Source organism: Erinaceus europaeus, chromosome 9 (assembly GCF_950295315.1).
Source record: "Erinaceus europaeus chromosome 9, mEriEur2.1, whole genome shotgun sequence".
Taxonomy (NCBI): Eukaryota; Metazoa; Chordata; class Mammalia; order Eulipotyphla; family Erinaceidae; genus Erinaceus; species Erinaceus europaeus.
This window is the reverse complement of record NC_080170.1, coordinates 66,731,783-66,756,299: the sequence shown is the minus strand read 5'-3', so window position 1 is coordinate 66,756,299 and position 24,517 is coordinate 66,731,783. Positions and strand designations below refer to the sequence as shown.

General features: G+C 44.9%; 1 protein-coding gene across 6 annotated transcripts; it reads left to right on the top strand.

Moving 5' to 3' along the window:
- The first annotated feature begins 7,556 nt into the window (after positions 1 to 7,556).
- Positions 7,557 to 18,380, top strand: FCRLA (Fc receptor like A). 6 transcript variants are annotated; one of them, XM_060198103.1, is made up of 5 exons: positions 7,565 to 7,732; positions 13,694 to 13,846; positions 14,109 to 14,375; positions 16,104 to 16,388; positions 17,562 to 18,380. In XM_060198103.1, exons 1-5 carry the CDS (start codon positions 7,654 to 7,656, stop codon positions 17,855 to 17,857), a joined length of 1,080 nt encoding a protein of 359 aa, XP_060054086.1. In that variant the 5' UTR covers positions 7,565 to 7,653; the 3' UTR covers positions 17,858 to 18,380. The 6 variants fall into 6 exon arrangements, with proteins under 6 accessions (XP_060054090.1, XP_060054089.1, XP_060054086.1 ...); XM_007533304.2 differs by having other exon boundaries at positions 7,566 to 7,732; positions 13,691 to 13,846; XM_060198104.1 differs by having other exon boundaries at positions 7,623 to 7,748; positions 13,691 to 13,846.
- The last annotated feature ends 6,137 nt before the right edge of the window (positions 18,381 to 24,517 follow it).

The following is a 24,517-nucleotide window of genomic DNA, read 5'->3' as shown; positions in this document are numbered from 1 at the left end:
TTGCTATCAGGAGAGATTAGGGGATATCTCTTTCTTTGTGTAGTTAACTTAGTAGATACAGTGAATGAGGGAAGTGGAGGGAAGGGGAGAAGGTATCTATACCTAAGAGTAAATATTTGATTAGACACTTTATGGTGTCTTCTTTTGGTCTTTCTACTTGTTTGCTGAGTTTATTAAGTCAAGTCTAATCACAGCAAACTACTGAGAACTTTTACTTTGAGGTCTACAGTTTCCCCTAACTTATAGATACATGTATACATGTACCCTGTCCTCTAAGCCCTGGTCTATATCTAGGGTCTATAACTTTGTTAGGGAGTGCACCATTTGAAATGGAACTAGGGAGTCCCATGTTTTAGGAACAGTCTCACCAGACTGTTGAAGTTGGAAGGTTAATATCTTAGGTTTGGCATCTCTGGATATAGTCCAAAGTGAGATGTGTTGTGCAACACTGGCTCACTGTCTCTCTTCCTTCCTTCTTTCTTCCTCCTCTTTCTCCTCCTCTTTCTTTAATTTTAAATATTTTTTTCTTGCCTCCAGGGTTATTGCTGGGGCTCGGTGCCTGTACTATGAATCCACCGCTCCTGGAAGCCATTTTTCCCATTTTGTTGCCCTTGTTGTAGTTATTATTGTTATAGGTGTTGTTGGATAGGAAAGAGAGAAATCAAGAAAGGAGAGGAAGAAAGAGAAGAGGAGAAAAAGATAGACCCCTGCAGACCTGCTTCACAGCTTGCAAAGTGACCCCCCTGCAGGTGGGGAGCTGCAGGCTCGAACCAGGATCCTTACGCCGGCCCTTGCAGTTTGTGCCATGTGTGCTTAACCCACTGCGCTACTGCCCAGCCCCCATTTTTAAATATTTTTATTTATTTAATATTGGATAGAGACAGAGAAATTGAGAGAGGAGATGTAGAAATAGAGACAGAAAGACACCTGTAGCCCTGCTTCACCTCTCATGAAGCTTTCCCCCTGCAGGTGGGGACCAGGGACTTGAACCTGGGTCCTTGTGCACTAGACTGTATACACTCAACCAAGTATGCCACTGCCTGGCCCCTGAAAGGGTTTACTTTTAAAGAGGAAAGCAAAGGTTAACTTTTTAGTTAAAAAAAAAAAAATGCAGTTGATGGCCATATCCCCTTCCTCTCAGCATAAACAGGGCTTTCTATCACTCTTATCAAAGTGCCCTTAGTCAGCAGACTTAGAATCTGCTACTGCTGCCCCAGAGTCTGCTGATAACACAAACAAGTTGTACTCTGTATATACACAAAAGAAAAAGTAATTTGCTAAGCCTGTCACTAGGAGTTACTATGGGAAAGTTGACAACTGTATAAAAGGGCCAGTGCCATTATGCTCAGGGCCCAGTCTTTTGTGGACACAATTCGGGCTGGGCCTGCTCACAGAATAAACGCTGCTTCCAACATTAAAGCCTCGGTGTGTGCTGTCTCTCTGCCTGAGAATCTGATAACAGTAAAGTAAATGTCTTCCATGTATGAGACTCGTTTCACTGTTGGTATAAAAGGGGGAAAAAAAGAGTGGTGGTATGTTTAGCTACTCAACTAGAAATGGAGAAAAAACAGGCACTAGGGGGCAGAGCCAAGATGGCAGCTTGAAAACAACACCTGGCATATGCTCTGCAAGAAGCCTGCTTTAAACCTGGGGATTTCGGGTGAGGGCAGCATTTCCAGACCAGTGGTGGAGGAAGTATGGAGGAGAGGTCAAAATGGAACCAAGACAGAGACATATAACCCACCCTTAGGCTGGCAGACAGAGGCTGAAAAGGACAAAGAAGGCACAGAGTTCCACCAAGTTGCAGATGCTACCATGATGCCAACCTGACTTCACTGGATGGATGACCCCATCAATGTGCCCTGGAACTTCACCTCTCCAGACCCCTGCCTCACTAGGGAAAGATAGAAACAGGCTGGGAGCATGATTGACCTGCCAACACCCATCTCCATAGGAGAAGCAATTACCGAAGCCAGACCTTCACCTTCTGTACCCCATAATGAACTTGGGTCCATGCTCCCAGAGGGATAAAGAACAGGAAAGCTTCCAATGGAGGAGATGGGATATGGAACTCTGGTGGTGGGAATTGTACCCCTCTTATCTTACAGTTTTGTTGATAATCATTAAATCAATTTAAAAAAAAAAGGCATCAGTTTGCTAGTTAGAAGTGAGGAACAGAGAGTCCAGCAGTAGCGCTGCGGGTTAAGCACACGCTGGGCGCAAGGACCCACGTAAGAATCTCGGTTGGAGCCCCGGCTCCCCATCTACAGGGGAGTTGCTTCACAGGCTGTGAAGCAGGTCTGCAGGTGTCTGTCTTTCTCTCCCCTTCTCTGTCTTCCCTTCCTCGCTCCATTTTTCTCTGTCCTGTCTAGTGGCAACAACAACAATAACAACAACAATAATAAAAAAAATACAAGGGCAACAACAGGGAAAATAAATAAGTAAAAAAGAAGAAGTGAGGAGCAGCCTCTGGGAACAATGCCACAGGCCTAACTGGTTTTGAGAGGTGTTGAGGGCAAGGACTTGCCCAGCTTCTGGTGGAAATTCTGGGACAATCTCGGTGTCAGAAGGAATTCAGCGAACTGAGTCTCAATTTCCAACGACATAAGCAGATCCACTAGTGATTTCACCCAGGAATCCCATCTATTTGTAAGTGGTTCATTCATCAGACCTCAAGAGAGAATAAATATCTGGAAATATTGTTGAACCTAAGTGTAAGGACTATGACAATTTCAGCCATTATTTCTGGAGGCCTTCTCTCTCCCCTTACTGAGAGTGGGATACTGTGGTGGTGTGTCTGAGGGAGAGTCCCCATCTAGATACTGTATCTCTGTAAGGACAGTTTAAGAGAGGGTCTGGCAGGCAAGGCCAACAGCTCTGTATTTGGTTTCCAAGTCCCTCAGCACGTGTTTATTCCTTTGATCTGTGTTTTATACACCTGTTAGGGGTATGTGGGGGGAGGCAGGGGGAGATGGTCACTTGCCCTTAAATTTTCCTACAAAAGCTCATGAAATAGCTCACTGCTCTGCCATATGCACAATCCAGGTTTGAGCCTGGCTCCCACTACAATGAAGAAGCTTTGATGTTGTGGACTCTCTCTCTCTCTCTTTCTCTCCCTCTCTCTCTCTCTCTCTCTCTCTCTCTCTCTCTCAGTTTTTGCCACAGCAGTGCTCAGCTCTGGATGATGTTGGTATGGGGGTAGTTGAACTTGGACTCAGAGCTTCAAGCATGACAGTCTTTTTGCATAGCCACTATGCTATCTACCCCCCCTCATCTTTTATCTTAAAAAAATTTTTTTTCCTGCTCTTTCCACCATCTTTCCATGCCTTCATAATGGTGTGCATGAATATCCTGGCCGATACTCTCAAGACCATCAACAATGACAAAAAAAGAAGCAAACGACAGGTTCTTATTATACCGTGCTCTAAAGTCATTGTCCGGTTTCTAACTGTGATGATGAAGCATGGTTAAATTGGCAAATTTGAAATCACTGATGATCACAGAGCTGGGAAAATTGTCGTGAACTTCATTGGCAGATTAAACAAGTGTGGAGTGATCAACCCCAGATTTGATGTGCAGCTCAAAGACCTAGAAAAATGGCAAAATAAGCTGCTCCCATCTCGTAAGTTTGGTTTCATTGTACTGACAACCTGAGCTGGCATCATGGACCATGAAGAATCAAGACAAAAACACACAGGAGGGAAAATCCTGGGATTCTTTCTCTAGGGATATAATACATAAGTGCAAATAAAATGCCTCAATGGACCAAAAAAACTTTTTTTTTCCTAAAGGCTGTCAGGATTTGTCTTCCTCTTCTGAGCAGGTACATGGAGGGGGTGGAGAGAAGCTTTGCACATGGAGCGGGGGCTTTGCATCAGTTACAGGGCTTCCTGCCTCACTGCCTGCCCCACACCCAGATTCAACCCACCTGGGTCCCCCATGGGGACATCTGCACCGCACCACACCCCTCTGTGTAGTGGAAAATGTTTTCGGCATGCCTATTTTAGATGGAGAACAGTGTGCTCATGCATGCCTGTCTGCACCCATCACCCTGACTGATGGTTTTGCATGGCTGAAGGGTTGCTCTGCCTCATTTCCTATGGCTCTTAGGGGTGTGTGTGGGGGGTGAGGCAGAGGACAGAGGAAGGGGCCCTTATGAAGAGATGCGGACTCAACTGCCTTAGAGGAGGCCTCTATCTGAAGCCAACACTCAAAAGCAGGGACCCTGTCCTCCTCAAGGCAACCCCTGCACCCCCATATGGAGTCTCCTTGGTTTTCTGGATCTCTCTGATGACTCTGCCTCAAATTTCCCCAGGATCAGTGGCTCCAGTCTTGGCCATGAGCCCAGGCCCTGAGCCAGGTGCTGGCTTCTCTGGAGATGGATTTTTTTCCCCCCTTCTCCTCTTTCTAGGGAGGATTGCTTCTGCCTCTTGCTCAGAGCTCCAGCTAGTAAGCAGTCTCAGCTACTCTGCAGAAGCAGAGCTGAGACCCAGCATCTAGACATTTGTGGGAGACATGTGTGTGCAGGGACCAACCTAGATTTGGTGCCCTGACCTGTCTTGTGTCTGGTCACTAGAGATGCAGAATGTGTGGAGCAGAACTGGGTAAGAAATCTGAATCTTCTTTATTGCTCTCCTAGAGTTTCTCTGCACCCTTCAGGGAAGTTCCAGTCTGCACCGACCTCCTCCAGAGTATGGGTGAAGGCCTATGGGAGATGAAGCAAGTGCAGGTTTTGCAAGACCTCTGAGCTCAAGTTTTTTATTTGTTTGTTTGTTTTTATTTTGTTTTTCAACCTCTCTCAAAAATAGATTTTATTTTTAATAAAATTTTATTTTATTTTATAGTTATTGGTCTCTTAGTTTTTTCATTCCTCCTCTAGCTCCTCCTCTTCTCTTCCTTCTTTTCTTTCTTTTCTTCCTCCTCTTTTTTTTTTATTTTTAAATCATCTCCAGGGTTTCACAACTCTGGGCCAATTCTTTTTTTCAGCTAGAAAGAGGTCTCCCCAGCTGGGTGGTGGCACACCCAGTTGTATACACTCATTACCATGTGCAAGGACCTAGGTTCAGTCTCTGGTTCCTACTTGCGAAGGGAAGCTTCAAAATCTGGGAAGCAGGACTGCAGACATTTCTTTCTCCCTACCCACCACCCTCAATTTCTCTCTATACTACCAAGTAAAAAGAAAGAAGGGGGGGAAAAGGTAGAGGAAGGAAGGAAGGGAGGGAGGGAGGGAGGGAGGGAGGGAGGAAGGGAGGGAGGGAGGGAGGAGGGAAAGAAGGAAGGAAGATCCACTGAGAGTAGTACATTTATTGTGCAGGCACTGAGCCCCAGTGATAACCTTGGTGGGGGGAAAAACAAAAAGGGAAGAAAGGGGCCTGGTGCCCCAGATCAAATCAATGGGATTTACAGCCAACAATATTTATGTACTATTCCCATATTTGGGAGCTACTCTCTTCCCTGATCCAGCTTTCTAGTCCTATTCTCAAGTCTGACACCATCTCCCCAGACAATACCTTTAGTCCACCTGCATTTTAACTGTTAGGCTCTGGCAAAAATTAGTAAAGTCATGAGCCCCTTAGAATATAACTAAAATAGACCTACTAGCTTTTTCTAAAACGGAGACCCCAAATATCATCTGTTATAGTCTTGCCTTTATATTCCCAACAACTTACTCTGCTTTATATCTTAATGATTTTTCAGTTACCAAGTTACAGATGCTACCATGACACCAACCTGACTTCCATAAGCAGATGACCTCACCAATGTGTTCTAGAACCCCACCTCTCTAGAGCCCTGCCCCACTGGGGAAAGAGAGAGGTAGACTAGGAGTATGGATCGACCTGCCAATGCCTATGTTCAGCAGAGGAGTAATTATAGAAACCAGACCTTCCACCTTCTGCACCCATAATGATCCTGGGTCCATGGTTCCAGAGGGATAAAGAATAGGAAAGCTTTTAAGGGATGGGATGGGAGTTCTGGTGGTGGGAATTGTGTGAAGTTGTACCCCTCTTATCTTATGGTCTTGTCAATATTTCCATTTTATAAATAAAATTTTTAAAAAAGAAAGGGGCTTGGTGGTGGCACACCTGCTTGAGCACACATGTTACAATGTCAAGGACTAGGGTTCATGCCTCTGGTCCCCACTGGCAGGGGTAAAACCTCAGAAGCAGTGAAGCAGTACTGTAGATGTCTCTTTCCCTTTCTCTCCCCCTTCCTTTCAATTTCTCTCTGTCTCTATCCAATAAATGAAATTAAATTAAAAAGAAAGGAAGAGGTAGTCGGGCGGTAGCGCAACGGGTTAAGCACAGGTGGCACTAAGCGCAAGGATAGGTGTAAGGATCCCAGTTTGAGCCCCGGGCTCCCCACCTGCAGGGGAGTCACTTCACAGGTGGTGAAGCAGGTCTGCAGGTATCTATCTTTCTCTCCCCCTCTCTGTCTTACCCTCCTCCCCCCATTCCTCTCTGTCCTATCCAACAACGACATCAATAACAACAACAATAAAACAACAAGGGCAACAAAAAAAGGAATAAATAAATATTTTTAAAAAAGAAGGGGAGTCGGGCAATAGTGCAGTGGATTAAGCGCACATGGCACTAAAGCACAAGGACCGGCTTAAGGATCCCAGTTCAAACCCCCGGCTCCCCACATGCAGGGGAGTCGCTTCACAGGCGGTGAAACAGGTCTGCAGGTGTCTATCTTTCTCTCCCCCTCTCTGTCTTCCCTTCCTCTCTCTATTTCTCTCTGTCCTATCCAACAACAACAATAATAATAACTACAACAATAAAACAACAAAGGCAACAAAAGGGAATAAATAAATAAATAAATATTAAAAAAAAAAGAAGAAGAAGAAGAAATAAAGGCAGAGGTCAAAGTATGGAGAAAAAGGTGACACAGCACCAAAGCTTTCCTCTCCTCAATGCAGTGAAGCCAGGGTTGAACCTGAGGAAACATGCATGACACATGAACTATCTTGCCAACTCATTGTTTCCCCCTTCTTTTTCTTTTTTTTAATGTAAGGAGTTTTTAAAAATATTTATTTATTCTCTTTTGTTGCTCTTGTTTTATTGTTGTAGTTATTATTGTTGTTGATGTCTTCATTGTTGGATAGGACAGAGAGAAATGGAGAGAAGAGGGGAAGACAGAGAAGGCGAGAGAAAGATAGACACCGGTAGACTGGTAGGTGGGGAGCCGGGTGCTCAAACCAGGATCCTTATGCTGTTCTTTGCACTTCAAGCCACGTGTGCTTAACCCACTGTGCTACCGCCCGACTCCCCCTCACCCCCTTTTTTTTCAAGCCATTCTTATTGACTTACCAGTGGTTGGCAAACTATCAAAACTTGGGAGTATATACAGTTTCACAAGAGTATAAGCCTCACATACCCACCCAAGTTCCAGTGCTACCTTGCTCTCTAAGTGACCCCTGATCCAATGGGAGATTCTTAAACAAATGAGGGTGCTGTCATTGCATTCACAGTGCCAAAGAGACAGAGGGGATCAGAAGAAACCTGGTCAACACTGAGCGCTTCAAGCCAATCATTGCAGTGAGACTATACCCCAGATGCAAGGCAATGAGACAGTTAGGTCTACTTCCTCTTTTCTAATTTGAGTTTTGTGTGGAACAACAAAGTATTCAAGGTTGCAAGAGATCCTAGCACCATGAAGCTGGGCTGTGTCCCCCAGGCTGTGGGCTTCTACCTCTCCTTCACTGTGCTCTGGGCAGCACAGATGCTGCTGGGTGAGTAAGAAACCGGGTGAGTAAGATGCTGTTGGTGTGGGGTGTACACAGCCTGCCTCCTGGAAAGGAGGCAGAGAAGGGGAGAAATATGGATCAACTTCTGCCATCCCCACCCCAAGAGGAAGCAGTTCTGGGTGGGATAGGAAGGAGAGAATTTGGGGTGTGGGATGGAATGGCTCTTTCTCAGTTCCAAATCCTCAAACCTTCCCCATTATAAAAGTTTCCTCTTTGGCTGCCATTCCAACTTGTTTCTCAGATAAGTTTTGGCAAAGAGTCAGCTGGACTTGCTCTTTCCATGTCTTCATTTCTCACTCAGTCATCAGCTTAGCCCTTGAATCCACTTCTTGACCTCTTCATTGGCCAAATCATTGCATATTCATTAGGTCTTATTCCATTAATCTTGTTCACTGTGCTGGGCTCTGGTGACCTCTTATTCTTTCTTGCATTCTCCATGTCCCTGGTGTTCACATGCCACTTGTCCTTGGACTCTGGTTTCTTCTTTTGGTTCCCTTGGTGTCTTCTTTTCTCTTCTTTCAAGATTTGGGTTTTCTGTAATTGTAGTCTTATTTACTTATTTTTAAGAATTTTTAAAAATATTTATTTATTCCCTTTTGTTTCCCTTTTTTTTTTTTTTTTGTAGTTATTATTGATGTCATCATTGTTGGATAGGACAGAGAGAAATGGAGAGAGGAGGGGAAGACAGAGAGGGGGAGAGAAAGATAGACACCTGCAGACTTGCTTCACTGCCTGTGAAGCAACTCCTCTGCAGGTGGGGAGCTGGGGGCTCGAACCAGGATCCTTACGCCAGTCCTTGCACTTTGCGCCACCTGAGCTTAACCCACTGTGCAACCACCCAACTCCCAGTCGTATTTATTCTTTATTGTTTTTAAAAAAACATTTAATTTATTTATTTTGGATAGAGACATAGAGAAATTAAGAGGGAAAGGTGAGGTAGAGGGGAGAGAAAGAGTTACATCAATGTTTCACTGCTTGTGAAACTTCCTCCTGCTGATGGGGATGTGTGTGGGGGCTTGAACCCAGACCCTTGAGCACTATAATGTTGTACTCAACCAAGTGTGCTACCACTTGGCCCCATGTAAGTATGATTTTAATTTATCTTCCTTTCTTTATACACTTACCCTAGTGAGCTGCTCTGTCTGTGTAAGTTTGATCACTAGCACTATATTTAAGTCCCAGGTCCTATCCCCTAATCATGCTTTTGAGTTTCACACTCAAATATCATGCAAAGATAACTACATGTGTGTTTCCAGATAGCTCAGGGCAGAATAAGCAAGGCTGAGCTCCTCTGTGCCTATGGCCCTGTGTGTCCTGATTATACTGGATTGTCGCTAGAGACTTGGGAGACACCTCCTACCACAGATTCATCTCCTTCCATCTTCTAACTGTGGTCAGTCAAGTGTGGAACATGTACCTTCTTGATTGTTCGCAGAGCAATTGTTCCCCAGAGACATAACTAATAGTGTCCTAGAACACCACTTTGTCATTTCAGACCTGGGCTCCCCAAGAACCGCCTAAATGATCTCCCTGTCACATCTGTGAGCCCTTGAAGTAGATTCAGTGTCAGAGAGGTTCCCATCATTCCAGTCAGCCAGCCCTGATCTTGACACACAGTCTGCCCTCTGCACTGATGGGTGGGGACCAAGCTGCTTATGTCACACACTCACATCCCAGAATCTTTCCTGCCTCCAGAGCTCCCCTCTCCTGCCTCCTGGGCCTTCCTTCTGGACTCAGGCACCCATGAGTCCAGGCCTAGGGGTGTCTTCTCCAGCAAGTCTCTTGAGACCCTCTTTTCTACTCAGATGGGCTGCTGTGATGCTCTTTACTGTTATTCCTTCCCCTCGGAAGTCTCCTCTTCATAGGTTTGTGTTGTCCTGGAAACTGAGAGATATTTAGATCTGGGACAATCTTTCTTGTTTAAAGATTTGTCTATTTATTGAGAGAGAGGGAGAGAGATAGAGAGAGAAAGAGAGGGTGCAATACATCCTTTGGACATATATATTGCCAGAGATCAAAACCAGGACCTCACACTTGCAAGTCCTATGACCCATTAGTGAGCCACCTCCCTGGATGCTGTTTCAATTCATTTTATTTATTTTTGTAACTAGAGTTATTGCAGGAACTCAGTGCCTACATGACTCTACCACCATTCCTATAGCCCACTTGGACACTTTATCCTTTCTTCCTCTCTTTCTTTCTCTTTTTTCTTCCTTCTTTTTTACTTTATTTATTTTTTTGATATAAGTGAGAGAGAGTGAGAAAGAGAGATACCTGCAGCACTGCTCCACTGCTCATGTAGCTGCCCCCATATTGGTGGAGACCAGGAGTTTGAGCCATGAGACCCACCACCCAATCCCTTTAATCTTTTTCTAATATTTTCATATTTCTTTTTTAAATTTTTTAAATATTTATTTATTTATTCCCTTTTGTTGCCCTTGTTGTTTTATTGTTGTAGTTATTAATGTTGTTGTTATTGATGTCATCATTGTTGACAGAGAAAACTGGAGAGAGGAGCAGAATACAGAGAGGGAGAGAAAGATAGATATCTGTAGACCTGTTTCAGACCCTGTGAAGCAATTCCCCTACAAGTGGGGAGCTGGGAACTTGAACTGAGATCCTTATGCCAGTCCTTGCGCTTTGCACCACCTGCGCTTAACCCACTGTGCTACCGCCTGACTCCCATCTTTTCATATTTCTTTGGGTTCTTGGCATATGCTTCGTCTCAGCACAACTGTACTAAACAGCTAATTGAACTAAAGGAAAGAGTCCTAGTATTGTGGCCAAACATATCTATGGGGACAGTGAAATAGCAAGCATGGCCCCCACCACATGAAGGGAGCTTTGGTGTTGTGGTCTCCTTCACTCTCACTCTGCCTATCTGCCTGTTTCTGTTTCCATCTCTTTCTCCATATAAATATGTCTGTACTAGCCCTAGGTCCCTTTACCTACTACATCCTTTATGGAATGAAAGTGCCAGGAATCAAGATACATTTTTTTTTAATTTTATGTTTTTTGGTTTTTTTTTACTTTTAAAGATTTTGTTTGGGGTCAGATGGTGGCTCACAGGGTTAAGCACACACACACACACACACACACACACACACACACACACACATACATACACACATATTACCATGAGCAAGGACCTGAGTTTGAGCCTTCACTCCCTACCTGCAGGGGGACACTTCACTAGCAGGGAAGTAGATCTGCTGTTGTTGCTCTCTCCTCCTCTCTGTCTCCCCCTCTTCTCTTAATTCTTCTCTGTCCTATCCAATAAAATAGGAAGGAAGAAAGAGAAAGAGAAAGAGAGAGAGGGAGAGAGAGAAGAAGGCCACTGGGAGTGGTATTTTTTTAAATTTCTTTATTGGGAGATTAATGGTTTACAGCTGACAGTAAAATACAATAATTTGTACATGCATAATATTTCCCAGTCTTCCACATAACAATTCAACCCCTACTAGGTCCTGCTCTACCATCATGTTCCAGGACCTGAACCCTCCCCACCCCCACCCCAGAGTCTTTTACTTTGGTGAAATATACCAAGGGAGTGGTAGATTTTTAGTGCTGGCACCAAGCCCCAGTGATAAGTCTGGTGACAGGGGGAAAATATTTTTTTTATTTTTACAAGAGATAGAGAAAGATCAGAGCACTGCTTAGCTCTGGCATATGGGAAGTGAGAGAGGGTACAATGAGAGCATCTAGTTCTGATGTCATGGGGGTTATGGAGGGGTCTTGCTCAGGGGCAGTGAACACATGGGGCAGGTAGGAGAAAGGGGATAAAGGCAGGTGGGACTGGAGGTGTGAAGAAAGAACCAAGTATTCATGAATGTCAAGGTGGGGGTGCTGGAGGAAGAGAGGAGAGGATTTAGAGGGGCTGGAAGTCATTTCCTGGGTTAGAGAGATGGAACTGACAGGTGCTTTTGTCGGGGTCTCTGGCGGGGTGATCTCAAGGGGAAAGGTAACAGACCGGTTCTTTCTCGCGCAAGAGACGACACGAAGTAAAAGGCACCGGGGAGACCTGCAGCGTGCTCAGATCTCGTTTATTAGCAGGTGGACATGAGTTAAATAGAAAACCAAACAAAGGGAATTATTATAGAAATATGTCAGAAATTACAGGTTTCTTAAAGGTTGGCTTGCCCCTATGGTAGGGGGCTGGTATGACAAGAATTGATGCAGATACATAAAGGTCAAGATAATTAGTCTCCTGATGCAGGCATTTAATTACCCAAAGGCGTTTGAGGGGAGGAGAGGGGTTGAACCAGTTAAGGAAAGACAGAGAGAAGATAAGCAAGGTTTGATGCAAATTGAGGACATCAAAGGGCACTGCTAGGAGTGTGTGATAAGGTGTGTTCTTCTGTGATCAGAAGGTGACTTTGAGTAAGTGAATCTTAAAGTAGGCAGCCATGTGGCCTGCAGTTAATGGGGAGAAGTATTGGGGTTTCTGTGGGCCTGAAAGTCAAGAAGGAAAGAACTAAGTCTGAGCTTCTCCCCTTTGCTCACCTTGGTTGAGAGAGACTAACCAAGAGGGTATCTTCTCAGACCACCATCCAAGGATGGGGAGTTCTCCCTAAGCTCTATCAAGCTTACACATAGCCCCAACATGCTTTGAGTAGGTGGAGGAGATATTTTGAGAATTCCAGAAATTGCACAGAGGAAGATTCCTCTCAGAGTTAGCAATGCAGGCTGGGAAGAGGGCCAGGGTGAAGAGGAGGACCTAGAAAGGGCTTGGTCATGGCCAGGAGAAGCTCAAGGGGCAAAGGATGTCAAGGTGGAGATGACTGGAAGAGGGAGGAGTGCTGGGCATGAGAGATATGCTTGCTGGGGGTTAGGACCTGACTTGTCCCCCTTCCTTCCTGCCTTGTGTCCCCACACTGGGGTCCCCACTGTCTCACTGTCTTGGACATTGACTTCCTGAACCAGCAGTTGGGTGTCATGCACATGAGTCCCCCAACCTCCCTGCCATCCCTGGGGTCCCCAAGGTTAGGTCCATCCCTCCAAAGAGGTCCACCAGGTGGCTTGCAAATCAGGCTTGATCAGCTTCATCTCCTTCACCTTCTTGACCTCCTCCTCCTTCTACTTATTTTTCTCTTCTTCTCCTCCTCCTACCCCCTTCTTCACCTCTTTCTCTCCCTTCCTTCTTTTCATATTACTTGTTAAAGAGATGCTTTCCTGAATAATTTTTTTTAACCAGAGCTCAATTCTAGTTTATGATGGTTCAGGGGATTGAACCTCGAACTTTGGAGCCTCAGACATGAGAGTCCCTTTGCGTAACCATTATATTGTCTACCCCTGCCTTCTTCTTTTATAGAGGCTAAAAGATAGAGAAGGAGAGACAAAGAGGAGAGCCACCTACATCACTGATTATGAAACCTCCCTCCTAAAGCTTGAACCCAGATCTTTACACATATTAACAGTGTACTCACTCTGCCAGGGGAGCCTCCTAAAGATCTGATCTTCTGTGGTCCAGGAGATGGAACAATGGATAAAGCATTGGACTCTCAATATGGGGTCCTGAGTTCAACCCCTGTCAGCACATGCAGCAGAGTGATGTCTGGCTCTCTCTCTCTCTCTCTCTCTTTCTCTCTCTCTCTCCTCTCTCTCTCTCTCTCTCCTCCTATCTTTCTCATTAATAAATAAATAAAATATTTTTTAAAAGATCCTATCTTCCTAAAGATGTATTTATTTTCAATGAGAGAGGAAAGAGACAACCAGAGTACCCCTCTGGTAAATGTGGTGCCGGGGATTGAACTCAGGTCCTCATGTTTGGGAGTCCAGCACTCTATCCAGTGTGTCACTTCCTGGACTTGGTCAGTTTATTAGAGGAGAGGCTACTCATATGTGTGTGTGGGGGGTGGTGGTAGTGGGGATTCATCATTTCTTGTCCTCTGTGTCCCTGTCACAGCCTTATTGTCTGGCTCCTCTCCCACCCACCCTCCTCAGCAGCCAGCGTAAACATGCTGCAGTGTGGCCACCCAGTAAGCACCCAGGACAGCCGCTGTGCCCCCCAGAAGGATGACCTGAAGAACCCAGAGGAGGCTGATTTTCAGATCAAGGGCTACACCTTTAGTGAGCCCTTCCACCTGATTGTGTCCTATGGTGAGATATGGGGCTCTCTGCCGCTCCTCAAATCTCTCTTCTAGCCCCCAGGCCCACTCAGGAGGTGACCCCACAGTGTAGGCCCTGGTGGGGGGCAGAACACCCAGAAACCAGTGTGACTTGGGTTCTAGGGTCTTGAGACAATGTCCACACTTCCCACAAGGGGATACAGAACATTTTGAGAAGTATGTCCTGGGCAGCACTGGGGGAGGAGGGGCCTGAGGAAGGCAGCAGGACACTCAGCTCTCGCTTTGGGCTACAGACTGGCTGATCCTGCAAGCCCCATCAAGACCCATCTTTGAAGGGGATCCACTGGTTCTGCACTGTCGGGCCTGGCAAGACTGGCCCCTAGCCCAGGTCACCTTCTTCCGGAACGGCCAGGCCTTGGGGCCCCCAGGGACCAGCAGGGAGTTCTCCAGAGCTGTGGCACGAGAGGGGGACAGTGGGCACTACCACTGCAGAGGAGTCTTCAGGAACCTGGGGCCTGGGAGCCCAGAAACGGCCTCACCTGTGGCCATCACAGTGCAAGGTGAGCAGTGGGATGGGAGCAGGGTGATAGGGAGCCATCCCTAGGAGGAGGGGAGCATCATCACAGGGAAGGCTGAGCAAGGGACTGATGGCTGGCTGGGTTCCAGAAAGGCTGCACCGCAGAATTGCCTGTCCAGGTTTCAAAGCCTCCTCTGTGGAGGTCTGGCCTCCAAATATGGAGTCTAGCTTGCTCCTCAACACCTACATTTATATCTCCCTACAGTCACTGAGGGTGTGGCTGGTCTGTGTCTTTCCTAGCCCGTGTCTACTTATCTGGGCAGAAGTGAAAAGGTCTCTTGTTTTGTTCTGGGGAATGAATGTAGGGCTTAGCTAATGCCTAATACTACTGAGCTTTTGTTTTTTTAAGAGAGCAAGAGAAGCACTGAAGCAGCCTCCAATATGATGGGGGATAGGCCCGAACTTGGGGATTCTTTTTTAAAATTTATTTATTGGGCAGGGGTAAATAGCATAATGGTTATGCAAACAGACTATCACTGCCTGAAGCTCTGAAGTCCCAGGTTCAAACCCCACCACCACCACCACACCAGAGCTGAACAATGCTCTAGCAAAAAGAAAAAGAAAGAGAAAAATTAAATTAAAACTGTTTATTTTTATTTATCTGACAAGGACAGAAAGAAATTGAGAGAGAAAGTGAAGATAGGAGGGATAGAAAGAGAGACCCCTACAGCACTGTTTCACTGCTCATGACGCTTCCCCTACAGATGGGGACTAGGGACGTGAATCTTGATCCTTGTTCACTATTATGTGTGCACTCAACCAGATGCACCACCTCCCAGAACCCAGGGAATTATTTATTTACTTTTTTGGTTGTCACGGGGGTTTTGCTGCTCTGAGCTAAATTTCTTTTCTTATCTTTTCTTTTTTTTCTTTTCTTTTCTTTTATTTTCTTTCTTTCAAATTGAGATGGACTGGGGCTGGGAGAGATAGCATAATTGCTATGCAAAAAGACTTCCATGCCTGAGGCTCTGGTGTCCCAGGTTCAGTCCCCAGAACCATCATAAGCTAGAGTTGAGCAGTGCTCTGGTTAAAATAAAAATTAATTAATTGAATAATTAATTAATTAAAAGATATGAACAAAGAGAAAGGGTAAAAGAAATACAGTACTGAAACTCACTTCAATGTGGCTTGTTGGGATGGGCTTGAACCTAGGTTGCACACATAACAAACAGGTGTACTATCTAGGTGAGCTGTTTTGTTAGCCCAAAATCTTTATTCCTTCGAGAGAGGGGAAGAAAGAGGAAGAGAGGAGAAAGGGAGACACTGAGAGGAGAGACACCACTGCACAACTCCACCGTGAATAGAGCTCACCAGTGCTATCTATGGTGCTGCCATTAAGGTGCTGGAGCTCAAGCTCAGGTCTTCAGGCACAGCAAGACATTCTCAATCGTGTGAGTCAGCTCTCAGCCCTCAAAGGGAACTCTTCCTTTTTATTGTTTTTTTTTTCTTTTTTCAATTTTTTTTAAAGGTAGAGACAGAATGGTGGGAGAGAGGAGAGATACTATAGCACCAAAGTTTTCTCCAGTGGTGTGGGGGTCAGGCTTGAACCTGGGTTGAGCAGCTTACTCTCTATGTGAGCTATTTCGGTGGTCCCAAAGAGCACTGTTCTAAGAGAGCTGCGCCCTGATAGAAAGGGGGGAACAAGTGCTGCTTCTTCGCTGCCCTGGGTCACCGGTGGAGGGCGACTGAGTGTTCCTGACCCCTCCCCCAGAACTGTTTGCAGCCCCGGTTCTGAGAGCCACGCCCTCCGCCCAGCCCCAGGAAGGTGACCTGGTCACTCTGAGCTGCCTGGCGAAGCTGGCCCTACAGAGGTCGACCACCCGCCTCCTCTTCTCCTTCCACCGGAACGGGGTCACCCTGCTTGGCCCGGGCCCCTCTGCGCAGTTCCAGATCCCCTCCGTGACCAGGTTGCACGCAGGGGCCTACTGGTGTGAGGTGGCCACTGAGGACAGTCATGTGCAGAAACAGAGCCCAAGGCTAGAGCTCAGGCTGCAAGGTGAGCCAGGGCAGGGAGGGAGTGGGTGGGGCGCTGCTGGAGTGAGCCTTTGGAAAAGACTTGGAGGGACCAGAGCCCTTCCTCCCAACTTGGGGGGACTGAGCACTTCATTATCAGACCAGCCCCTTTACTTAATATCAGCTCTAGGAGTTTAGTAGCAGAAGTGGGGTCCAGAGTCCATGTCCAATGCTAGGGGCCTCCAGTAAGAAGGCTGCATATCTATCTATCTATCTATCTATCTATCATTTGTCATTGTTGAGGCTTCACCACTTCAGGTCAACTTCTTCAGAGAGAAAGAGACAGAAAGAAAGAGACCACAGCACTGCTGCTTCCTCCACTGCACAGAGACTGGGCTCCAGCCTTGGTCACTCCCAGGGCAAAGCAAGTACACTATCCAAGTAAGATGTTTCATCATTGCAAATTCTGATTTTTGAGGACACTTCTATTTGACCTCAGATTTATCTGTGGAGATAGAGTAACAAATATAATTCATGCTTACCAAAGAATATGAAGGAGAAGGAGGAGGAGGAGGAGTAGTAATAGTAATAGAAGAAGAAGGTGGCTGTAAGTGACCTGAAAATCATCCAGAAGAATATGTTCTGGAAGCTGTGTATTTTTTTCCAGATTTATTTGTTTACCAATAAGAGAGAGCGAAAATGAGAACCAGTAGCTCTTTGGCACATGTACTGCTAAGGATTGGACTCAGAACCTCGTATCCTTAAATCCAAAGTTTTAGCCACTGTGTCACCCTTGGGCCACAGGAAACTATGTCATATGAAAGATTTTGGAAGGGACAGGAGAGCTTGTCCTCCAGAAGCCAGCAGGGGCAGCTGGGACACTCAGGCTGGAATGAGGAGGAATTGCTTTGGGTCAGATATGACACACAGGTTGCCCCAGGTCCCACACTCAGGGAACCAGATTAGCCTTGAGCCAAGCAGGGATGGGCCAACACCCATGACTCTCTGGCAGTGAGGTCACATCATCAAAGACTTTCAAGCAGAATCAGAGTTTCAAGCTCCAGCTACAAAGTGGGAACAGAGGAGACACAGGGATCCCCAAGTCTCTGTAACCCAGGACCCCACAGCCACCTTTAGGGAATACGAGACGGAGGGTGTGAGCTGGGATCAGAGCCACACTTCAACTTTGTGTTTTCTGCCCCTGCCCCCACTCCAGATCCCTCCAGCACCATTGCACCCCTCAGCATGAATCCAACCCCCCAGAAAATGGCTGCTCCTGAAACTGCCCACACAGACTCCCAGGATCCTCCACCTTCTGCAACTTCCTCTGAGGACTCAGGTTCTTCCTCCTCTCAGTTCAGGTCAGACCCTTTCCTCCATCATCAGATGGGGGTGCTTCTTAAGCAGGTGCAGGATGTGAAAACTCTCCTGGGTTACTTAGTCATGGAGCTGAGGGACCTGTCCAGCCACCAGAAGCCAAGGACCACCAAGGATCCTTCCAAAAAGAAGTAGAGTTAATTCTCTGCTGACAGCAAGTTTGGACATGAGATTTTGGAATCTGAGATCCAACCCTATAGGAAACAGATATGCCAACAAAAGCAATTAACAAAGTCCATGTCAGGATCAGAGAAGAAGCTCATATACTTAAAAACATGATGGAAAAATTGAAGAGAATAATGCCGTAGTGACTGATGCCACCTTCTGACCCAGTAGGCTGACGGGAGCTTGAAACTGTCACTGGAGATGAATGTATCTCTTTCACAAATCCAAAGTTGGCTCCCTTACTGATGCTATCAGACTCAAGGTTCCAGAAGGCTTGCAAGTATTTTCTTATTTTATCCAGGACCTGAAGTGTTTGGCCTTTAGTCTTACTGGATGACTTCAAGATGAAACTGATCTAAAATGAATATATTGTGTGGATGTGAGGGGAGAGGGGTAGCTGCTTTGTTTTACCAGGATTTTTTTTGTGTATACAAGGGCAATGTTTATTCTTTATATAAACTGTAAATGACTGTCTAATAAATACATGACAAAATGAAAAAGAACGGTTCTCTGTGTGCCTCACCCCTACCCCCCCATACACCAAGTCTTTCACACACATACCCAACCTTACCTAACTGGGTCAGAGAGCTGACATACTCAGTGCTGAAGCACCTTCCAAGGTGCTAGAAGAAGAAAAGAAGATGAATTGAATAAGATGTGGGGTTTGGTGGTGGCACATTGAGTAGAGCACACACATTATCTTGTGTGAGGACCCATGTTCCCTCCACACACTGGAGGGGAAAAGCTTCACGAATGATGGAACAGTGTTGTAGCTGTCTCTTTTTCTATCTCCCTCTTTTTCTCTCCCTTTCTATATTTCTCTTTGTCTCTATGAAAGGAAGAAAGAAGGGAGGGGGGCAGAAAAGAAAGATGAAAAAAAAAAAGCGGCCACAAGGAGTACTGGATCATTGAGCCCAGTGATAACTCTGCTGGCAGTAAAGAAATAATAATTAACAAAATAAAGAATGGAACAAAATCTGTTTTCCAAGGAAAAGGCCAATTATGAAGATCTGGCCTTTTATGGAAATGTAGCTGGGAAAAGGAGACACATTTTAACATTCTTTCCCTTCAGCTGGGGCTTGTTTCAGATACCACATTACAGCTTCATGTGGTACTTTCTGAAATGTGCTGCATGGCCAACGAAATTGAAACCATGTCAATAAAAGCAGTTCCATCTGTTGCTTGAAATCCAATCATGCTTCCTGTAAGTATAAGCATTTTACTTATGAGGAAGTCATTTGAAAATGAGTCATCCCCTTCCAAGAATGATACTATTTCATGATAAATTATATATAATAATTTTAAGCAGAGAAAGAGATAGAGAGAATGAGAGAGACCACAACATCGAAGCTTCCTTCAATGTAGTGGTAGTTTCCAAGTGAACTATTTTGCAGACTCAATAGACTATAACTTTTTAAGATTTATTTTATTTATTGTATATAGAGGAGAGTTCCACGTGTGACAGGGAGGAGAGAAAGAGAGAGAGAGAGAGAGACTGAGACCTGGAAGGTGGTACAGTGGATAAAGTGTTGGAATGAATCACTTAAACATGAAGTCCTGAGTTGGATCCTTAATATCACAAGTACCAAAATGATACTCTGGTTCTTTCTCCCTCCCAAATAAATAAATCTTCAGAAGGAGGAGGAGGAATGAAAGACAGGGAATGGGAGAGATACCACATCATCTAGGCTTTTCTTTCTTTCTTTTTTTTTTTTTTTTACCAGAGCACTGCACAGCTTTGGCTTGTGGTGGTGCAGGGGATTGAACCTGGGACTTCAGAGCCTCAGGCATGAGAGTCTGTTTACATAACCATTATGCTATCTACCCCTGCCCAGTCATGTATTTTCTTACAAGGATAGACTCACTTTGGTCACTGTGATGGAAATGTCTGTTGAATACCAAGGGCTGAATGATGAGTGAAGTTTCCTGAAAAGACTAGCTGGATTGGCTCCTGCTCAGAACTCAGAAAAACTACCTTTGTCCCAGTGTGGAAGAGGATGCACATCTCCCATCTCACCTAGAAGAATGCAAGCAAGTAGCTTGCTGGAATACAAAATGTAATGCAGTTGCAATTTGCATTAACTATTTCATCAATGCCTTTTCTGTGTGAGTGTGCATAATTGTGGGAGCACAGTTTGTGCCTCTACTTGTTTTTTACAATAGAAAAATATTGTCCACTGGTTTATTTTTTTCCCAAGTGAGCAAGAGACTTTACAAATAAGCAGATCTCCAACAATGTCTATTCAGATGCTAAGTCTGTAACTGTTCAAAGTCTAAATGAAAAAAAAAAATTAGTAAGGCACATTTGAGCTGTGAGTTTCAAACAAACTTTCTGGTGTGATGACAGGTTCCATCTGCTTTTGGCCCCTCACCCCACCCTCCTACATGTGAGCACAAAAATTGTCAAAGAACACTTAATATTTTGTAGAACAGTAAGGGATGTGAAATTAAGGGGAACGGGGAGGGAGAAGAGGAAGGTTTTCAGAAGGAAATTTTTGGAAATCAGTTTACTGCAAATAAAACATACTGAAACATCTTCCTGATACACATAAATACTAGAGCTAAAAGGTACTTGAGAAATGGCAGCTTGTTAAAAAATGGATACTAAATAAATTAAAGGTATTTTAGATACAAAGGATGAAGGGCAACAGTGACCAGTTAGAGCTCTGCATCTACCAATGAAGTGGGCAAGACCAAACTCAGCTTCCCAAATGCTGTCACTGGGGTGGCTTTTGTTTCTGTCTTGTTTGCACATGCTAGATCTTTTATAATCAATCTTCTGGGCCAGTGTGAAAATCAGTATTGTACCCTTTAAGAGGAAGGACAAAGAGGAGAGAGAGAGACAGAAAAAGAGAGAGGAAGGAATTGTGTTAAGTGAGCTAAGTCAGAAAGATAAAGATGAGTATGGGGTGATCCCACTCATCAACAGAAGTTGAGAAAGAAGAACAGAAAGTTAAACTAAAAGCAGGATCTGATTAAATCGAGAGTAGGGCACCAAAGTAAAAACCCTGTGGTGAGGGGGAGGGTGGACATTCAGCTTCCCAGGGCAGTGTGGGGGGGGAAGGACGGGGGTTGGTGTGATGGGACACAGTCTTTTGGTGGTGGGAATGGTGTTTATGTACATCTCTGTTAAAGTGTAGTCATATAAACCACTATTTAACTAATATGAGAGCGGAAAAATTGATCATATGTCTCGAACTTTTTAAAACACAGACTGAGTCTTCTTAATACATAGGCTGAGTCTTTGATATGTTGACTCTCTCAAAAGTCTAGACCAGGTAGAACAGAAGCAACCGGTGGCACAGCTATATACAAGATGCCGGGTATTATACAACAAACCCTAACAAAGGGACTTTTCAAAGTTAACCAAATTACCAAATAATGTGATGATAATAATAACTATCCATTTTCTTCTTGAACCCTAAGACAACAGGAACCTCCCACTTCCTCTATAGAGCCTATATTTCCCCCAGTCCTGGAACCTCTAGGGTGGGGTGCACTTTCCTGCATGCTTCTCTCAGTTCATACCAAATGATATTGCATCCACCAATCCCAACCTAATCAACTCAGCGAGTACCACCTCAGCATGCTTCAATTCAGACTGTGTCCAGAGACGTCAGGCCTGGATTGCCAACCCTTCACCCTCATTACTTGGGTGAGACCTTTCCTTTCATAGTATTCTCTAATTCCATTCCAAGGTGGTCTGCTCCCCAATAAAGTCCCCAAACCTAGATATAGATCAGGTCCCCTGAGATAGAGCATATGTTCACATGTGTTCATAAACCAGCGGAAAATATATACCTGAAAGCAGAAGTACACAATATTCTGCAGTGAGTACCCCCCCCCCAATACTTCATCTGCACTATTCCAGCCTTTAGGTTCCATGTTTGGTCAACAATTTGTTTGGCTTTATACGTTAACTCTCTTTTCAGCCACCAGGTTCCCGATGCCAGCATGATGCCGGCCAGACTTCCCTGGACATACGACCCCACCAACGTGTCCTGGAGCCCTGCTTCCCCAGAGCCCCACCCTACTAGGGAAAGAGAGAGGCACACTGGGAGTATGGATCAACCAGTCAACGCCCATGTTCAGCAGGGAATCAATTACAGAAACCAGACCTTCCACCTTCTGCATCCCACAACGACCCTGGGTCCATACTCCCAGAGGGATAGAGAATGGGAAAGCTATCAGGGGAGGGGATGAGATATGGAGAGCTGGTGGTGGGAATTGTGTGGAGTTGTACCCCTCCTACCCTACGGTTTTGTTAATGTCTCCTTACTTAAATAATAATTTTAAAAAATGTGAAAAGAAAAGAAAAAGAGAGAGAATGAGAGAGTGAGATAACAAATTCTTGTTGAAGTTTAATGCCTATATGATCACAATGAGCACAGGTTTTGGGAAAGACTCAGCTCTGGGAAGCTTTCCTGAAGCTGATGAGACAGCTGTGATTGTGTTACCTTATTTTATAAGGGGTTGGTGGTAGGGAGGAAGCATGTAAAAAAAAAAAAAAAAGGCAGGGGCCAGGTGGTGGAGCACCTGGTTGAATGCACTATTATAATGCGCAAGGACCTGGGTTGAGCCCCGGTCACCACCTGCAGGGGGAAAGCTTTGCAAGTGATGAAGCAGTGCTGCAGGTGTCTCTCTCTCTCTGTCTCTCTCTATCACCCCCTTCCCTCTTGATTTCTGGCTGTCTCTATCCAATAAATAAAGATAATTTTTTTAAAAAATTTTAAAAAGACAAAAAGGTAGAATTTGCAATGTTAACAGTTATGGTCAAACATTTAGCAGTTACAGTGTCTCATTGCAATAATACTTTGCAGGAATGTTTGAGTTTTCTGGCAGCAGAAAGATAGCAGAGAGGTGCCTACACCTTTTAACTGTGCTGAGGATTCAGCCGTTCTCCTCACTGCTTTATATCATCAATGAGAGCACCAACCTAGAAAAAGCTAATAACCTCTTTGTAGTATTATTGAGATAGTTTGGGGGCTGAGAGATAGTTCATCAGGTAGAGTGCATATTTTATCATGTTAAAGATCCAGGTTCTAGCATCCAGCACTACATGGGAATACCATGCACAGTAGGTGCTATGGTGTATCTCCTTGCCTCTCTTCTTTCTTCCTCTCAGTTTCTGTCTTCAAAGAAAAAAAAATTGGCGGGAGTAGGTAGCATAATGGTTATGCAAAGAGATTCTCAAGCCTGAGACTCCAAAGTCCCAGGTTCAATCCCCCACACCACCATAAGCCAGAGCTAAGCAGTGCTCTGGTATTAAAAACAATAATAAGGCAGGGACGGGTGGTGGCACACCTAGTTGAGCGCACATGTTACAATGCCCAAGGATCCGGGTCGAGTTCTCGGTCCCCACCTACAAAGGGTAAGCTTCACGAGTGGTGAAACAGTGCTGCAGGTGTCTCTCTGTCTCTCCCTCTCTATTCCCCCTTCCCTCTGGATTTCTGGCTGTCTGTATCCAATAAATAAATAAAGATAATAAAAAAATTTTTAAAACAATAATAAGAAGAAAGAAAGGAAAGTCTTCCAGGAGTGGTGGGAACACTCAGGAGCAAAACTCGGGTATACCACAATAAAATGAAATAACTTAAAATATTTTTTATTTATTTTTAAGTTTGTTAGTGATTTAATATTGATTTACAAAATTCTACTTCAACAGAGGTTTAATCCATACTGTTCCCACCACCAGAGTTCTGAATCCCCAGTCCCTCCACTGCAAGCTACAGAAGTTCTCCTAAGGTTGCAGACATGGGTTAACTCATTTGTACATAATTGCTCCCTTTTTCTTCCAGGTCCAGTCCCCTTTTCCCCTCTAAGCTACACATAGCCCTATTATTATATCTAAATGTCCTTCCTTTTTTCCTCCTCTCTCTCTCTGAGTCCTAATGGAGCTGGAATTCAGAGCCTTCTTAGCTTCTTCCTCCTATCATTTATTCCTCACTAGGAGTATGGATCAAGATTGTTTTTGAGGAGAAGACATAAGAGTTCTGGCTTCTGTAATTGTTTCTCCATTGGACGTGAGTGTTAGGAGGTTGATCCATACCCCCAGCCTGTTTCAGTCTTTCAGTAGTGGGCTAGTGCATTGGAGATGTGAGGTTCCGGGACATATTGATGGGGTCATCTTCCCAGAGAAATCAGGATGGTGTCATGATAGTGGCTGCAATTCGTTGTCTCGCAGGTGGCATTTTATAAAGTGAGAAAAAATGGTTAGTGAACAGGAACAGAGCAGATAAGATTAGGGATCTTAGGGTGGAAGCAAGATAGAAAGTTCATTTTAGTCATGTTTCTAGGGGACCATGACTGTGGTAGTAAAAATATTTTTAAAATATTTATTTTATCTTAATTAGGGAGGGATACAGAGAGAAAGATGCAGAGAAAAAAGATCACAGCTCAGCTCTAGCTTATAGTGCTGCTGCGGATTGAGCCTGGGACCTTGGACTCCCAGACATGAAAGTCTTTTGCCATCTCCCCAGTCCACAACCTAGGTTCAAGCCCAGCCCACACTCCACTGAAGGAAGCATTGGTGCTGTGGAGTCTCTTTCTCTCTCTCTCTGTCTCTCTCAATCTCTCTCTCTCTCAATCTCTCTTTCTCAATCTGTCTCTCAAAATAAAGAATAAAATAAA

Excerpts from the sequence above, each read along its gene's own strand:
- FCRLA (XM_007533304.2), top strand. The coding sequence starts at position 7,654 with ATGAAGCTGGGCTGTGTCCCCCAGGCTGTGGGCTTCTACCTCTCCTTC. Across the intron at positions 7,733-13,690 it reads GGCAGCACAGATGCTGCTGG|CAGCCAGCGTAAACATGCTG; the intron begins GTGAGTAAGAAA and ends CACCCTCCTCAG. Across the intron at positions 13,847-14,108 it reads CCACCTGATTGTGTCCTATG|ACTGGCTGATCCTGCAAGCC; the intron begins GTGAGATATGGG and ends TTTGGGCTACAG.